The sequence below is a fragment of the Lynx canadensis genome, chromosome E2 (assembly GCF_007474595.2).
Source record: "Lynx canadensis isolate LIC74 chromosome E2, mLynCan4.pri.v2, whole genome shotgun sequence".
Lineage (NCBI taxonomy): Eukaryota > Metazoa > Chordata > Mammalia > Carnivora > Felidae > Lynx > Lynx canadensis.
In genome coordinates this window covers 44021559-44038097 of record NC_044317.1, presented here as the reverse complement: position 1 = coordinate 44038097, position 16539 = coordinate 44021559, and the positions used below count along the sequence as shown (strand labels likewise).

Below are 16539 nucleotides of genomic sequence, written 5' to 3'. Positions count from 1 at the left end.
AGTAGGGTCTGTTTTGTGTCCTCCTGACAGCCTGGCTGGCTATCACATTCCCTGTACCCAAGAATCTGCTCCTAAGACCGCCATCTACGTCATCCCCGGAGCTGCCTGCGGGGCGGGAATGGATTAAAGGGACTGCGAACCGCGCGGTGGCCCTGGGTCCCAAATACCGTGCTGTTCTACCTACTCGGCAAGGCTGCGCCTCCTCAGCCTTAGTTTCCCCTTTGGGAAATTGGGGGATCACCTCTGGCATCCAGCAGGCGCTTAATAAATGGCCAAGTCATTGTTGGGCTTTCTAAATAAGGCTCTATTAATGGCCGGCGCTGGCCGCGGTCCCAGTGTCCCCGGGCGGCCCGCCGAGGGGCGGACACAAGGCGTACTATAAGAGCGGCTGCCGCGCACGCAGGGGCACTGCGGAGCCTAGGGGCGGCGGCGGCGGCGAAGCAGGATGGAGATCCCCGTGCCTGTGCAGCCGTCTTGGCTGCGCCGCGCCTCGGCCCCTTTGCCCGGGCGCCTCTTCGACCAGCGCTTCGGCGAGGGGCTGCTGGAGGCCGAGCTGGCTGCGCTCTGCCCCGCCACGCTGGCCCCCTACTACCTGCGCGCACCCAGCGTGGCGCTGCCTGCCGCCCAGGTGCCAGGCCTGGGGGAGGGCGGTAACCCGGCCACTTCCAAGGCTTGGGGCCCCGGTCATCCTGAGGGGGGGGGGGGGGGGGAGGCAGGCTTGCCCCCTGACTTTGAGCGGGGTGGAAAGTCCGGCCACTCAGAGGGGCTTCTAGAGTTGCCGGAGTATGGAATCTTAGCGGTCGGATTACTGAAGGGGGTGGGAGGTCCCTGACCCTCTGAGGAGGGGCTCAGCTCTGAGGGGCTGGAACGGCTGAGTCACTGATAGGGTGCGGCGGTCACTCCGAGGGGGAGCGTTGGTGGCTGAAGGAGACCGGTGATCCGGGGAAAAGGGGGCGCTCAGTCATTCTGAAGGGGGCGTGTGGGGTCCCAGGGACTCCTGAGGGGAAGGAATGTTTTGTCATTTTCGGGGAAGAGTTTGGAGACTGTATGTGGTGTCCCTCTGTCTCGAGACAGAGGAAGGGTCCTGTGACTTGAGAAAGGGGGGGCTGGCCACTCGGGGAAGTGGAGGATGAATACTGGTAACTGTTGAGGGCGTAAGCGGCCCCGTGACTCCAGTGGGAGGGTAAAGAGAAGACTCTGGAGGCTGGGGGAAGAGGCATCTTGGCAATTTCTGGTGGTGGTGGGGAGGGGGTACAATAAGGGCACCAGGAGTTCTGGGAGGAAGGGGGCTGGGGACTCAGTGTCCAAAGGATACGCTGGCTATGGGTCCTTGACACTGGGGGAGGGGGCAGGGTTACCCTGACTTTGCACAAGAGGGCCTCATCAGTCTGTGTGAGAGGAAAATCTGTGATTACAGGGGGAGGGGTGATCCCAGCTATTCCGGGTGAAGACATCCTTTGGGGCTGGGAGTGGGAAGGGAGACTGCCCAGTTCCGGAGGCCTGGGGCAGGGGCAGCCCCGGAACGGGCGGGGGGAGGGGCCTTGCTGGGCCCTGGGAGCCTCCCCCCCCCTCCCCCCCTTCCCCCCCTTCCCCCCCCCCCCCGCCCCAGCCATGACGATCGACTGTGCTTAGGTCCCGACGGAACCTGGGCATTTCTCGGTGCTGCTGGACGTGAAACACTTTTCCCCAGAGGAAATCGCCGTCAAGGTGGTTGGCGACCACGTGGAGGTGCATGCGCGCCACGAGGAGCGCCCGGTGAGCCCGCTGGCGGGGGTGGGACCAGAATGCGTAGGCGGGACCCACCGGCCGGAGCAACGGGGTGTCTATAGGGAAAGGGCGGAGCCACTCAAATCTCTCTTTCTCTCTCCAGGATGAGCATGGATACATCGCACGCGAGTTCCACCGCCGCTACCGCTTGCCGCCTGGTGTGGACCCTGCCGCCGTGACGTCTGCGCTGTCTCCTGAGGGCGTCCTGTCCATCCAGGCCGCTCCCGCGACAGCCCAGGCGACGGCCCAGGCTCCACCGCCGCCGCAGGCTGCTGCCAAGTAGGCGGTCATGCCTGAACCCTGGGAGCCGCCTCTGGCCCCCTCTTTTAAAGCCGACCTGACTCCGCCCAGCCAGATGTCCTGAGCGCGCCAAAACCACCCACCCAATCTGGGATCCTACCCTGACCCTTCCCAACTAGGCTCTGCCCTGGTAACCTAGACCTTTCTACTGACGCTCCCTCTCATACCCCCTCCAGCTTTCAACCCCCTGACACCTCCCTAGCTTCCAGGCCCTACAAGCACAACCCTTCAGCCTACAGTCTCCCAGCCCCACTGACCCCACTTTCTTGGCAATATAAACCCACTCAAAATTCCCTCCTCTGCTTCCTTCTGACTCATCTGTTAAAACATCTCCAAATCCCATTTTGATCCTTTCCCCACTCTGACACTGTGTTATGGTGTGGCCAGCCCTGCTCCCACCCTAGATCAGTCAAGCATAATCCCTCTCCACCCCTCAAATATCCCAGACTGCCCAGACCTCCCACCCCAGACCATCTGGGCCTGGTCCTCAAGACTCTGGATCCTTCCCCCTCGTTCCAACTGGACACTACTCCCCCTACCCATCTTGTGACTTGAAACCCCAGCCAGCCACCCCCAGACTCTTGAGACCCTTTTCTGACCCCCACCCCTGGACACCTATTTCAGGCCAAGCAGGACCCTCAGCCTCAGACTGTACAGACACCCACCCCATCTCCCCAGATTCTGCACAGATATCCTAAGCCCCATCCCCAACTCTACCCAGAACCCCCCAGTCATTCTGTCTTAACCCCTAAGTCTCCAACCACATATCCCAGGCAATCCACCTTCCACACACCTCCCCTTATTCTCCAAGACCCAACCAAGCAGCCACTTTTTCTTCGGTTCCCCACAATCCTTCTCCCTCCTTGAATTCCCTGCCACCCCTATCCCCTCATACTACCTAGGCCCACTCCCCGAATAAATGTGATAGAGCTGGTACCAACTGCTTTATGTCTGGGCTGGGAAGAATAGGCTGGAGCAAGCAGAGGCCAGTGTGAAGGTGTGAAGGAGGGGAATGTTTATTGGGGGGATGTGGGGAGCAGGGGAACATCACTGGCGCTCATACATCTCCCGTAGGATCTTCATGCTTTCTGAGTACCGAAGCTGGTTCCGATGAGATGCCTCCTTCCACCTGTGGTGGGGGTGGAGAAGCAGAGGGAGGACTCAGCAGTTGGGGCAGAGGCCATAGGGGTGCGAACAGGATGGGGATGCTCACCTCTGGCGGATGCGTTTCCAGCGCTGCATGTTGCGGTAGATGAGTGTGGATGGTGAGGGCTCAGGCTCGGAGGGCTGAGTGGACAGAGAAGCCAGGCTGGGTGGCCATGCCCGAGCCTCGTAACATATGCCCCATAGCCCTGGGTCAGTTTGCATACCCACCTCATCATCGGGAGTACCCTGGGTCTCAGGCTGCAGCGGGGATGGAATTCGGGACCTGCAAGCATCACCAGATGGCCCAGCGGCTGTGGGTGGAGGCAGCTTGTACACATCGCGACTCTTGCTGCTGGTGACCTCTGAACTCTGGGGAAACAAGGGCCCCACCCCGGGCCCAAGAGAGTTAAAGAAGGCCAGCACTATATACTTCACCCCTCCTGCCTCATCCAGTGACAATAGACATGAGGGTCTCACAGGGGCCTGTCTTAAGAGCCATGCCAAAGGAGTGTCTCCTGTCCAATCCAGGGACCCCCATCCACCTCTGCCCAGCCCAGGGACCCCCAGTTACTCCTGCTCAGCCCAACGACCCCCATCTTCTCCCCTAGGCCAGGTGGCTACACCTTTTTGCACTAAGGACCCCTGTTGAGCCCCCCAGCTTTTGGTCACATCTATCTGCCCAAGGGAACCCTGTTCCCTCTCCCTCTCAGGCCAGGTAGCTGTATCCGTCTGGTTTAGGGAGTTCCATCCATACTCTCAGCCAAAATGTTCATATCTGTGTGCCTCATCAGACCAGAAATCACTGAGGGACAGAGACCTGTGCCTGTCTATCCCACTAGCTTTGGGAGGACACCCTGTGGTTATCTACCCACTGCCCCACTGGCTGCTGGGAGGGGGCCCACCACACATCCAACCTCCTCATCCTCAGGCAGTGGGGGCAGTGGTGAGCTGGGTGAGCGTTCTCGCTCGCGCACTGAGGGGCTGTTGCGCATCCAGGCACGGCAGATTGGGTACAATGGTGTGTTCTCACTGAACTGAGCCAAGTCCACACTCCGGTCAAACAGCTTGATCACATATGTGTCTAGGGTGATGGGAGGGGAAGGTGTGTGAACATCCTCCCATAGCTCCCCATCATGGCCTGCCCTCTAGAGTCACCGCCTACTCACTGGATCGCTGCGGCCCTCCCTCAGCCAGCCCGTCATCCATCTCCCTCCTCTTCTTCCTCCGCTGGTGGGGGAAGCGGGCGGATGGTCTGTGTGGGGCAGGAGAACATCAGGACCAGGGCAGGGGCTGGAGACTTCTTGTCAGTTGGCTGGGGCCCCTGCCACCTTACCGTTTGCCGGTAGATGCAATGGAACAATCCCTGTGGGGAGAGACAAGATGTCAGCAGGTGATTCTAAAACAAATGCCTGCTTAAAACCCCAAAAGGTACCCTGGGGAGACTGAGATGTTCACAGGGACCCCACCGAACTCTTAGACCCTGCGTCCCACCCACGCCTCCAGGGCTGGAAGTGCCAACCATAAGGAAACCTAAGCTTCTGCTGCCACAGGGTCTCTGTACATGCAGGGTGGTCAGGACTGCGGTGGAGGAAGTGTGGGGCAGAGTGGTCAGAGCCTGGATGAAGAAGGGAGTTATCCAGCACAAGCCCTCAGATACAGATCCCATTAACAAAACTTACTTGTTGTGGGTGTCCGAGGGGGTTTTCCCAGCTTCCTCCTCCAGGCGCTCCCTGCTAGTGGAAGAGAACTGTGGGCTCAGGGTTCCCAGGGGCAAGTGGGTACGCACCAAGTAGCTTTTCCATTGGGCCCCTTCCTCCCTAAGCCAGCCTCTGGGGTCCTACCCAGATCCACCCAGGACGACCCATAACCCCTGCTGGGCTAGGTCCCAACCTGTCCATGTGACTCTTCTCCAGCAGACACTGCAGGACAGCATCAAGTTGGTTCCGGGCCTTGGCCATCTCCAACTCTGGGGAAGAAGATACCAACCAGGAGTCGGTTCTAAGGCCCACCGCAGGTGGGCAGCCAACTAGGCTGAAGAAGGACATTCACATCCAAGCCTACGGCCGGGCCCAGGCACATTGGGCGGTGCAGTGGGCAAAGACAACTGACGTGATGAGCAAGAGCTCCGGGTTCCAGGGTTGTCCCACATGCTCATGTGTGACCAAAGGCAAGTCACCTTACCTCACTGAGCCTGTTTCCTCAACTTGAAAATAGGTCTCCCAATGATACCTATCTGCAAGGACCGTTTGAGGTTTAAATAAACCTATGTTGGGGCACCTGGGTGGCTCAGTTGGTTAAGTGTCCAACTTGGGCTCAGCTCATGATCTCCCTGTTCCTGAGTTCAAGCCCCGTGTCAGGCTCAGTGCTCACAGCTCAGAGCCTGGAGACTGCTTCAGATCCTGTGTCTCCCTCTCTTTCTCTGCCCCTCCCCCACTTGTGCTCTGTCTCTCAAAAATAAATAAAATGTTAAATTTTTTTTAAACAAACCTATGTTATATATGAATCTCTTAGCAAGATGCAATTACAATAAGATGTACAGAGTACTTATTATGTGCCAAGAATTGTTCCAAGCACATTACACGTATTAACCCATTAAATTCTCACAATAACTCTGGCAGGTAGATAGGATTGTCCCCATCTTATGGATGATGAAACTGAGGCACAGAGAAGTTAGACTAGGAAATTGCAGGACTGAGGATTTGCACTCAGGCACTCCACAGCTGAAGTTATAAGGCAGAGACTCAAACTGGGTGCAGAATCTAGCTCCCAGATGTGGTCTGTTTGGCTGAGGCAGTAGTGTTATTTTAAATCTGAACTGAATCTAAATGGACAACATGTAATAATTGAGAGACTGCACCTAAAATATCCATTTTTGGCTCCCCTCCTGCCCCGCTCGAAATGAGATATGGGCCCACCTTCCTGCATTCCTGGCTCTGTTGGCCTGTGTGTTTGCCTCCCCTCATCATAGAACTTAAAGAGGTGATGATGTTATAAATATTCTCTCGCCCTTGTGGGCTGTTTGCTCTCGTTCCAGCCAGTACCTAGCATCACTCTGGTCCAGGGCTCAAAGCCTGGAAGGGCACTTGGGGACATGCTTTGCCAGCCCTGGGATGAAAGAGGCAGGGATTCCCAACAGCACGGAGGAGAGGCAGGGTGGGGGTGAAGGCTGCAGGCAGCTGAGATTCTAACAGAGAGCCCTGGACAAGAGCCCAGGTATAAATCATACATAGCCACATCTCTTTCCCTAGGCCCTGCTTCTCTCCTGAACCTCAGACCTTGGGATCCCATGGTCTCCTGGATACCTCCCCCTGGACATCCCCTAGGCCCCTACCATCTACTGGGTCCACACTGGCCTAGTGTCTCTCTAAACTTTACCACTTTTCCTGGGCCCCCATCTCTGGGGTAGCCCCACTCCCCCAGTCCTTCACTGGGCCTCATAATAGACATCTCTCATCCTCCTCCACCCCAGCTCACCAACCCCATGGCCTGTCCACTTGACCTCCTGAGTATCTCTCTGCTCTCTCCCTAACCTGGTTCTCTCCCTTCCCCCAGGCTCCCAGCCTCAATCTCCTCCTCTGACCTACCCTGCACAATGTGCCCAGGAGACTCTTTGGAAAACCAAACCCACCCTGATCCTCCCCTGCATAGAATAGTCCATCAGTCAGTAGTTCCCCAGGACTGAGTCTGAACTCTTTGGCCTGGTGTTCACAGGCCTCCAATGACCCTGCCTGCCCCCCGCCCCCACCATCATCTGTAGTCAGGCCATTATATTTTACTCTTCCACTCATGATTTTTATTTATTTATTTTTTTTGGAATTGGGGGGGATCTTTATTAACTCACTCCTCAGTTCAAAACCCTCCTTTGGCTTCCCATTTCCCTCAGAACAAAAGCCAAAGTCCTAATTTGGATCCACAAGAACTGTCCTCCTCCCTCTCCCTGTTTGCCATCATCTCACACTCTCCACCTGACTCTCTCTGCTCCAGACACACTGGCCTCTCTGCTGGGCCTTGAACGTGGCAGATGAGTCTTCCACCTCAGGACCTTTTCAGAGCTATTTCCTACATCTGATTTGCTGTTCCCTCATCTGTCCTCACTCCTTCTTTTTTTTTTAATTATTTATTTTTGAGAGAGAGAAAGAGAAAGAGAATGAATGAATCCTAAGCAGGATCCAGGCTCTGGGCTGTCAGTACAGAGCTGGACGTGGGGCAGGAACTCATGAACCCTGAGATCATGACCTGAGCTGAAGTCACAGGGCTCAACGGACTGAGCCACTCAGGTGCCCCACCTTGCCTCACTCCTGATCTTACCTTCTCCTGTTTCGTTTTATTAGAACTTATACCATCTAACACCCTACACATCATTTTCCTTTTTTGGGGGTCTGGATTCCATGCCTCTCCCACCACCGTCATTAACATGCCAGTCCTGGGTTCCCATCAGCTCGGACCCAACCCAAAATGACTTCCTCTCTCTCAGCTTCGGTTTCCCAATCTACCACATTTCCTACTTCCTAGGATTACTGGGATACAGGGACTGGGAGGATTAAATGCTTCTCTGTACTTCAAGTGCTGAGCACAATGCTTGACTCATGACCACTGCTGGAAATGGGGAAACCGAGGCAGAGGCAAGAAGTGTCCTTTTCATTGTCACACGTCTCAGGATCCCCGGGTCTTACTGTACCACACGGTCTGAGCCACCACCATTCAATCTCAACGCTACCTTCAACACAGACCGGGAGGGTATGAAGATGGCAAGAATCGTTCAATGCCTGATATAGCGATGGTCAGGTGGGCGGCAGGAAGAAGTCGCGTGGTCCGTCTGATCGCGATAATCTTATCTATCGGGACTCCCATACCCTGATGGGTCCGGTGCTCCCCTACAGGCCCCCTACCTCGGGGTCCTCACCTGATTTCTCCACTTTCACCTTCACCGGAAACATGGCTTGGGTCTGAGGTGTGGCTAGCTGGGTCAGAGGAGGCCAAAGAGCCCAGCGTCATAAATGGAGGCCGAAGACTGACGGGAAGAGGTCAAAGATAAGCTTTGTGTGCGACCAGTCCCCCGCGCTGAGCAGTGTCCGGCGGCGACCGCCACTACAGCCGCCACCTCCTCTGTTTCCCTTCTGTGGGCGGGTCCCTTTGGCAATTGCTTGTTCCCATTTGGCAGTGCCACCGTCGATCTCGTCCCTGACCAATTGACACCGCTGCCATCTGCTCCCAGCTGTAAGTCCCACCTTTCTGAGGCCCCGTTTCCGGAAACAAAGCAACGGCATCCCGCGGTGCTTCCTGGGAGGTGTAGTTCTACTTCCGAGACACAGGCAGGGTAACAACGCCTGCGCCGCGCGAGGCACGGTGGGAGACGTAGGATCAGGGCTGCGTGAGGTTTCTTGGAACTTGTAGTGTTAGGAGCCTTGAGGAAAACCAATTTAGCTATTACCAAGATTTATTTAACCGTAGGAGTCCTTCTTGTCCCCGAGAAGAAGACAAGTCTGGAGTTAGGCCGGGTTCAACCTTACTGAGCACTCGCCAGGTGCCAGCTACCTGTTAATCTCTCCTCAGAAGCAACCATTTACTTAGCAAATATTTATTAGCGTGCCAGGCACTCTTCTAGGCACGGGGGACACTGCACAGAACAAAACCGACAAAAATTCCTGCCGTAATAGAGCTTATATTTCAGAGGATGTAAGATTACAAGAAAGAAGTAAAACAGTTTAAAAGAAATGTAATAAAAGAAAGAATGCAACCTCAAGGCACTTAGGGAGTACCAACGTTAAGGATTGAAATTTTAAGTAGGATGGTCAAGGAAGCTTTCTCTGATAAAGCTCTTGGCTATGTCTATTGCTGCAGACAACATCTCCTTCAGAAAATGGGAAACTTCCACTTACCACAGATGCTTTGGGTCTGATAAATTCTAAGAGGTAGTATTGATATCCACATTTCTTTAAAAAAAATTTTTTTAATGTTTTATTTTTGAGAGAAAGAGAGAGACAGAGCATGAACAGGGGAGGGCAGAGAGAGAGGGAGACACAAAATCCAAAGTAGGTTCCAGGCTCTGAGCTGTTAGCACAGAGCCTGATGGAGGGCTCGAAGTCATGAACAGTGAGATCATGACCTGAGCCGAAGTTGGACACCTAACCTACTGAGCCACCCAGGTGCCCCGGTATCCACATTTCTGATGAGAGTACTGAGGCCAAGTGGGAAAGTAGAGTTTTCAAATTCACACACCCCCAGGACAGGATAGCAGCCCCTAGTAATGGAAGCATTGTTTCTTTCTTATTCTGCATCTGTAAAATAGGGTTCCTGAGCAGGAAAATTCCTATTTCAGAGGGTTCATAGAGTGAAGGATTGCACTACTGTGTGAAGCACTAAGCCTGGCACAAAGTGAGCATTCAATACACGTTTCTGAATATTAATAACCATTTTATGCTTCAACCTCCAAAAGATCCAGGAAGTCAATACAGAGGATTAGAGTCCTTTATTGGGGGATGTCAGCAAAGAACACAGGAGATGGGAACAAGTCTTAGGGGCTTGAGAGGGGCTTAGAGTAGAGGAGCCCATCCTGGGAGAATGAGAGAATGAGCAAGTCCCAGGCCTGTGTAGGAAGCTATCAGGGGGTACCTAGGGGTATGGTGAAGGAGAGATAGTCACCAAGGGCGCCCCAACGGGGCCGGTAGATCTGGAAGATGGTGATCCAGGTTGTGAGTACAATCACCCAGAAGAGGAAGCCCACAGCTGAGCGCCAGACATCTGTAAGAAGGAACAGGAATGGGTAAGGTTGGCCTCCAACTGCCCTCTGGTCTCCCCCAGACTGGCCCTCTCTTCTCTTTGGGAGCTCCAGAATTCTGAAACCTCCATCATTCCCTCTGGACACCCAATGGCCTCCCTTCATCTGTGTCCTAGACTCACAGCCTTTGATTTGGCTCTGCTCTGTGTACGCCGGGACTAGGAACGCCTCTCGGAAGAACCAGAAGATGTTGACCAACCAGAGAAAAGGCAGGAAAGCAAACCCACCTAAGAGAAAACAAAACAAAACAACAACAACAACAACAACAAAAACTGTAACAAAAAGCAATGATATTCACCCCCGCCCCAAACTTCTACATAGAGGACAGAAGGCCTTCTCCCATGTTCAAGTTCAAATGGAGATCTCTATCAGAGATTTAGGAATTCTGGCTCCTCCCTGTGACCCAAAAATCTGACTCCTCAATCGTCTATTTCTCAGGACCCAGAATCCAGCCCCACAGCTTCCCCCGTCTCTTGGGACCCAGAAGTTGAGGCCCCAGCTTCCTCTTTCCTCAGGTCTCAGACCCTTCCCTCAGACCCAGGAGTCCGCAACTAAGACCCAAGAATCCAAGTCCCCAGGTCCTCCTCCCTCGGGCGCTCTAGTCCTGTCCCCGTCCCCTCTCTTCTCCTGGGACTCTAGGAATCGGCCCTTACCCAGGTAGTACTTCCGGCACAGATTTAGCTTCTCCTCGTTGGACACCCGCTCCAAGTTCATAGTTGCGCTGAGGCGGAGTCGTCCCGAGGGTCTGTAAGGGCAAGAGCCGAGCCTTGACCCCAGGTGACAGATGCAGGGATCGCGAACAACCACGCCCCTATTACGACAAAACGGAGATAAAACTGAAGGGTGGGTTTGCTGAAAGAAGGGTACTCCGGCCCCCACCAGCAAGCTGACAGGGTTGAACGCTCTTCACGTTTATTGGGGTACGCGAAACGACCCCCTACTCACCAGTGGAACCTATTTCCTCCGCTTGGAAGCCTTTGCCACATTCAACTCCGGACGTTCGCGCGAGATACCGCAAGTATCTCTGGAGTTTGTAGTCTTTTTCAGTGAGGCAACGCTGCACGCATGCGCCTTCTTCGGGGACCTCCGGGAGGCGTGATTTTTGCGGGGAGGGCGCAGGTCTCCAACACGCAAGCGCAGCAGACGGTCTGGGAGCGCGTGCGGTGGAGGGAGGCAGCGACAAACTACACTTCCCAATGCTCTAAAGCAACGGAAATGACGTAAAGAGCCGACTGAGTTGGAGGGTTCGAGTAAAAATGGCTGAATATTTAGCTTCGATATTCGGGACTGAGAAGGACAAGTGAGAACGGGCGCAGGGAGTGGCCTCCTGCGGGGACCGGGGCCGGGACATTTGGTTCCCTGGTGGCTGGGAGGCGTTGGGCGGTGTTTCTGGGGTGTCCGGCCTCCCCGGCCCTCGGTTCACCTCTGTCTTTGCACCTCTTCCAGGGTTAACTGCTCTTTTTACTTTAAGATCGGGGCCTGCCGGCACGGGGACCGGTGCTCCCGGCTTCACAACAAACCGACTTTCAGCCAGGTGAGACCCGGCACGGAGCCTTGAGGGTTAACGCCTCCCAGCCATTCCCCTTCTGTTGTCCATCATCACGAGGTCCCGCCTTTTCCGGATTTCAAAGGCCCACCTTACCACCGGCTTTTTTCCTGTCGGGCCTCTGCGGGTTCCTCCCCTTCCCTCAGGTCCCTCTCGCCACGCCCCCGTACTTACGAACGACACTGCTGGGCTGTCCCTGACTGCTAGGTTTCTCTTCAGGTTTCCTTAAGCGCAAGCATCGCTGATGCGCTCAATCAAGGTGCTGAGGCTTCTTCTCTGTTGCCTGGTCTCAGCCCCAACCTTCATACCCCACCCGTTTGCATGAGCTCAGGCCCCCGCCCCCTTTAAATTCTGTTCAGACCATAGTGCTGCTCAACCTGTACCGGAATCCACAGAACACCGCCCAAACCGCAGACGGATCACACTGTGAGTGAGGGGCCGGTCTTGGGGGCAGGGCAGACAGACCCCGGCAGGCCACCCCCTGATTTCATCCTGCCCCCTCCTCCAGGTCACGTGAGCGACGTGGAGGTGCAAGAACACTATGATAACTTCTTCGAGGTGAGGGTTGGCAAGGGATGGGTTGAGTTTCCTGTGGGCCAGGAGCTCAGCTGAATGCCTCCTGATCTTCCGCAGGAGGTGTTCACGGAGCTGCAGGAGAAGTACGGGGAGATTGAAGAGATGAATGTGTGCGACAACCTGGGGGACCACCTCGTGGGCAATGTCTACGTCAAGGTGTCTGCTTTCCCCCCAATAGAGCCTACAGGTGGAGGCATTTCAGTGTCACCACTGAAGCCTCACAGCTTGAGGTCCATCACCAAATCCAGCCCAGCCCCAGAGCTGCTAACTGATTCCCTAAAGACTTCTGAGTTTGCCAACCCTGATCGATTTTTCCCTTAGTTTCGGCGTGAGGAGGATGCAGAGCGGGCAGTGGCTGAACTCAATAACCGCTGGTTCAATGGGCAGGCAGTGCATGCTGAGCTGTCTCCTGTCACCGACTTCCGGGAGTCGTGCTGTCGGCAATACGAGATGGGGTATGGTAGTACGGGGGTGGGATGGGCACCAGGAGTTCCAGACTCCTGTGTGTTGGGAAGCTGTCACCGACGGCAGCGTCCTCCATCCATCTATCCCCTACCCAGGGAATGTACCCGGGGTGGCTTCTGCAACTTCATGCACCTTCGGCCCATCTCCCGGAATCTTCGACGTCAGCTGTATGGGCGAGGACCCAGGCGCAGGTACCTCAGGATCAGCTTGTCAGGATGTCTCATACCCTAAGGCCTTTGTACCCTGGGATGGACCTTATCCTATGTCCCCATAACAGCGTGTCTCTTTTAGATCCTAAGACTAGTTCTGAGCATCATCCCAGGACCAGCGCCTAAATCTCAACCCCAAAACCAGCTGGAACTCCAAACCCCCAAACCCAAGACCAGTCTGGATCTCCAATCCAGAGATCAGTTCCTGAGCACCTGTCCTGATACCACTCAGTAACTCTGGTTATTTCATCACCTGCCCTGCCCTACCCCAGAACTGAGAGGCAGGCCTGGGGAAGTGTGCAACATTTTTCACAGCTCTAACCCTCATCTCTCATCTCCTGTTCCCAGGTCACCCCCAAGGTCCCATACTGGTCACCGCCCCCGAGAAAGAAACCGAAGACGTTCCCCAGACCACCGGCATGGCCGCTTCTGAGACCCTGGCTCCCTTGACCTCCACCCCTGACAGGCATAAATGTTCCTGGCCAGAACACCTCCTGAAAGCTTCCTTACCTCCCCAGCGCCATCTTCCCCAGGCTCTGGGGCTCCGTGATGTTAATCTGTTAAACACAGGGACCTTCCTCTACCACCCTTCCCCTAATAAAGTTCTGTATTGAGGGTTTAGAACCTGTTAGCTTGAGCCTAGCTGTGGGCTGGAGTTTCCTTCCACCCCCGCATCTCCTGACGAAAAGGGGAAGCGGGCTGGGCTCTGGCCACAACTTCAGCTGAAGAACTTCCAGCAACAGGTGGGAAAGCAGCAGGCTCAGGGCCCAAGGCTCTAGAAACCCCTCAGTGGGACCGGTAGCAGCGGGGACGCTTTTGTGCTGGGAACTTCAGGACATTTCTCGAAGGCTTCTCAAGGGGGAGGTGCCTGATTGTGGCAGGTTGGAGGATTCCCAGCCCGGAGGAGATTGGGGTTAGGAGCTAAGGTAAGGCCCCTGGGAGTTGAGTGGGAGTCTCCAGAGGGTGAGGTCCGGGTGCTCCATGCCAGCTCCCCTGAGGTGGGAGTTCGCGATACCTAATAGTTAAGCTTACTGTATGCTAGGTGCTGTTCTAAGCAGTTTACTTCTAGTAATGGTTTTAAGTCTTTGAAATAAACCTTCCGAGACAGGTACTGTTCTCCTGCTTTAGGGATGAGAAAAGAGGTAAGGAAGATGGCAGCGGTGGGATATGAATCCACTCTGTGGTTCCTGAGTCCTCATTCTAGCAATCTAGAGGCCTTGGTGGTCCTTCTAATAACGGGTCAGGAGCTGGACTAGGGGCTGGGGGTGGGGGGCAGTAGGTTCCCCGTCTTCCAAAACGGTTTGGGTATCCCAAGCCCCCACATCACTGCTTCCTTCTTCTGCCCCGGTTTCCTGGAAAGTGTGACAGAGGCGCTGTGGCCGGAAGTTCTGTGGTCACGGCCCCCCAGGCTACAGACCCCGCCCGGATGGGGCCCCTACGCCGCCTCCTGACTGCGGCACTACTTCTGGCTCAGGCTGCGCCTCAGGAGGCCTCCCAGCACTGCGGGCGCCTAGAGTACTGGAACCCTGATAACCGGTGCTGCAGCAGCTGCCTGCAGCGCTTTGGGCCGCCCCCCTGCCCGGGTGAGGAGCAGGGGCCGGGGTATGAGGGCGGAGCCAGGAGGTGATAAAGAGATGGGGAAGGGACGAGGTCTGTGGATTATTGTCTGTGAGGCTTCCTTCTGCGTGGGGGCGGCTGGCCCTATGCAGATAAGACCGCAGGGGCGCTGAGCCTGTGACGGAAGGGATGGTATGGGTTACGTTAGTGCCACGGGGAAGTGGTCCTGCCAGGGAGAGGGGCCGGATCTCGGCGGTGTTCAGAGGGTGGGCTGTGTGGCTAAATCGGGAGTGGGTGGGGCTTGGTGCCGAAGCGGGGCGGGGGCTGTGTAGAGAGGGTCTTGAGCCTGCTTGGCCAGTGCGGGGAGGGTGGCACGTCCACTGATAGGGTGGGTGAGTAGAGTACAAGGTCGGGATAGGACAAAGGGGAAAGGGCGTCGTTAGTGCAGAAGAGGAGGGGCTGGGCGGCCACACGTGAGACTTTGTTTCCCACCAGACTACGAGTTTTCGGAAAACTGCGGATTCAATGATTTTGCTGATCACGTGACATACCCCTTCAAAGAGTGTCCCTTTGGGCAGTGCAACCCCGACAATGCGGAGCTATGTAGCCCTTGTGGCGCCGGAGCCACGGCCCCCGCTCCCGCAGGGAGCAGGAGCGGAACCCAGCGTCGCTGCAGAGAGGTGCGGGTAGGCCCCGGAGGGCCTGGGAAGGGGGGGTGCAGCCTGTCGGAAGCGGGACAGGGGCTGGGGGGCGTGGTTTGGGGTTAGGTGGGCGGGGTCTGAACTAAGGGAGGGAGTGCAGTCCCACTGAAGAGAATAATAGGGTTGGGGGAATAGTAGTATCAGGAGACCTACCTGGGTTAGGGGGTGGGTCGCTGGCTCAGGTGGGGACTTGGTCCCACTGAGGGATATAAGGATGGGAGGTTCAGGCTGAGGGGGGCAGAAGTGGGTGGGGCACGCCTCCAGCTTTACTCCAACCTATTTGCAGAAGCCGGTCCCTCCCAAGGAGCCCTGTCCTCTCAAGTCTGGGAAACCCAGAGTCTATAGCTCCCAGGAGCCCAGCCCATCAGCGATTTCCAGTGTCTCCTGGACACCTGAGCGCAACGTCACTCAGCAGGCCTTGCCGAATTTCGCCCTGCCAGTGGTGCTGGTTCTCATGGTGCTGGTTCTGCTGGTGACCTCAGCAGTGATCCTTCTGCTTGCCCAGCGGTGTCACCGCCGGGCAAAAGTCCTCCATCCCTACCCCGGCTTGGTTTGTGGCGACACCAATATCCATACGGTCTTCTCCTTGCCCTCGTCCTCTCCAGGCTCCCTGGAGGCATCAGACGCAGGGGATAAGGTCTCTCTGGTTCCACTCCTGGGCAGAGGTTAGTCGGGGACGTGCCAGGGAGGGAAAAGGTGGACTAGAAGATTGCCCTTCCTCTTCCTCACCCCTCCATTTGTCTCCCAGAACTGCCGAGTCTGGCATCACAGCCCCTGTCTCGCCTCCTCGATGAGCTGGAGGTGCTGGAGGAGCTGATAGTGCTGCTGGATCCTGAACCTGGGCCAGGTGGGGGGATGGCACGCGGCACCACGAGACACCTGGCGGCGAGGTACGGAGTGCCCGCTGCCTGGTCCACCTTTGCCTACTCACTGCGACCCAGTCGCTCGCCACTGCGGGCCCTGATCGAGATGGTGGTGGCAAGGGAGCCCTCTGCTTCTCTGGGGCAGTTTGGCACACACCTGGCCCAGCTGGGGCGGGCAGATGCGCTGCAGGTGCTGTCCAAACTTGGCTGATCTGGGGCTTGTTTGGCCTACTCCTCAATAAAGTTTCCCATGAATTACCTGCTGCCTCTGGGCCTCATTAAGGTGCCCTTTTGAAATACGGTCTTAACTGGGCCAAGACCCAATGGGAATCCCCTCATCCCACCATGCGCAACTAGACCAGATGTGGGAGCCGGCCTCGGGCCTCTGGGCACCCATGGTCCCGAGAAATGGCCCTGCTACCCTGGGGAGAGCTCATTCACGGGGGCCCAGCCGGATTCTAACTGGGAATATGTTGAACATTTGTTGCTCCGAAGCCTTAACAGACCCTCACAATTTACTTGTAATTCTGAGTGATAGCCTCACCCTTCTATGGAGGCTGACAGGCTTCCCGGGCTAAGGCATGGCGAAACGGGAGCTCCTACCTGCCCCCAGCACCACACGAACGGGAAC

The 16539-nt window shown here is 56.0% G+C and overlaps 5 protein-coding genes across 11 annotated transcripts; 3 read left to right on the top strand and 2 right to left on the bottom strand.

Moving 5' to 3' along the window:
- Positions 1 to 327: 327 nt before the first annotated feature.
- On the top strand, positions 328 to 3003 carry HSPB6 (heat shock protein family B (small) member 6). Its single transcript, XM_030299179.1, has 3 exons — positions 328 to 628; positions 1633 to 1755; positions 1871 to 3003. Exons 1-3 carry the CDS (start codon positions 446 to 448, stop codon positions 2048 to 2050), a joined length of 486 nt encoding a protein of 161 aa, XP_030155039.1. The 5' UTR covers positions 328 to 445; the 3' UTR covers positions 2051 to 3003.
- A 56-nt stretch (positions 3004 to 3059) lies between these two features.
- LIN37 (lin-37 DREAM MuvB core complex component) lies at positions 3060 to 8389 on the bottom strand. 2 transcript variants are annotated; one of them, XM_030299177.1, is made up of 9 exons: positions 8117 to 8389; positions 5104 to 5179; positions 4893 to 4946; positions 4547 to 4576; positions 4380 to 4465; positions 4128 to 4294; positions 3442 to 3582; positions 3281 to 3354; positions 3060 to 3196 (listed from the first exon to the last, which is right to left on the bottom strand). In XM_030299177.1, exons 1-9 carry the CDS (start codon positions 8148 to 8150, stop codon positions 3115 to 3117), a joined length of 744 nt encoding a protein of 247 aa, XP_030155037.1. In that variant the 5' UTR covers positions 8151 to 8389; the 3' UTR covers positions 3060 to 3114. The 2 variants fall into 2 exon arrangements, with proteins under 2 accessions (XP_030155037.1, XP_030155038.1); XM_030299178.1 differs by having other exon boundaries at positions 4893 to 4943.
- A 1274-nt stretch (positions 8390 to 9663) lies between these two features.
- On the bottom strand, positions 9664 to 11101 carry PSENEN (presenilin enhancer, gamma-secretase subunit). Of its 2 annotated transcripts, none has more exons than XM_030299180.1 (4): positions 10937 to 11101; positions 10645 to 10802; positions 10114 to 10218; positions 9664 to 9954 (listed from the first exon to the last, which is right to left on the bottom strand). In XM_030299180.1, exons 1-4 carry the CDS (start codon positions 10975 to 10977, stop codon positions 9815 to 9817), a joined length of 444 nt encoding a protein of 147 aa, XP_030155040.1. In that variant the 5' UTR covers positions 10978 to 11101; the 3' UTR covers positions 9664 to 9814. The 2 variants fall into 2 exon arrangements, with proteins under 2 accessions (XP_030155040.1, XP_030155041.1); XM_030299181.1 differs by having other exon boundaries at positions 10645 to 10736.
- A 97-nt stretch (positions 11102 to 11198) lies between these two features.
- IGFLR1 (IGF like family receptor 1) lies at positions 11199 to 16166 on the top strand. Of its 4 annotated transcripts, XM_032591466.1 has the most exons (12): positions 11199 to 11291; positions 11463 to 11525; positions 11897 to 11963; positions 12046 to 12095; positions 12171 to 12269; positions 12435 to 12568; positions 12674 to 12769; positions 12870 to 13018; positions 13136 to 14370; positions 14840 to 15024; positions 15332 to 15710; positions 15794 to 16166. In XM_032591466.1, exons 9-12 carry the CDS (start codon positions 14214 to 14216, stop codon positions 16117 to 16119), a joined length of 1047 nt encoding a protein of 348 aa, XP_032447357.1. In that variant the 5' UTR covers positions 11199 to 11291; positions 11463 to 11525; positions 11897 to 11963; positions 12046 to 12095; positions 12171 to 12269; positions 12435 to 12568; positions 12674 to 12769; positions 12870 to 13018; positions 13136 to 14213; the 3' UTR covers positions 16120 to 16166. The 4 variants fall into 4 exon arrangements, with proteins under 4 accessions (XP_032447357.1, XP_032447358.1, XP_032447359.1 ...); XM_032591467.1 differs by lacking the exon at positions 12870 to 13018; XM_032591468.1 differs by lacking the exons at positions 11199 to 11291; positions 11463 to 11525; positions 12870 to 13018 and having other exon boundaries at positions 11547 to 11963.
- On the top strand, positions 11214 to 13275 carry U2AF1L4 (U2 small nuclear RNA auxiliary factor 1 like 4). Of its 2 annotated transcripts, none has more exons than XM_030299172.2 (8): positions 11214 to 11291; positions 11438 to 11525; positions 11897 to 11963; positions 12046 to 12095; positions 12171 to 12269; positions 12435 to 12568; positions 12674 to 12769; positions 13136 to 13275. In XM_030299172.2, exons 1-8 carry the CDS (start codon positions 11248 to 11250, stop codon positions 13218 to 13220), a joined length of 663 nt encoding a protein of 220 aa, XP_030155032.1. In that variant the 5' UTR covers positions 11214 to 11247; the 3' UTR covers positions 13221 to 13275. The 2 variants fall into 2 exon arrangements, with proteins under 2 accessions (XP_030155032.1, XP_030155034.1); XM_030299174.2 differs by lacking the exon at positions 13136 to 13275 and adding an exon at positions 12870 to 12962.
- Positions 16167 to 16539: the final 373 nt, after the last annotated feature.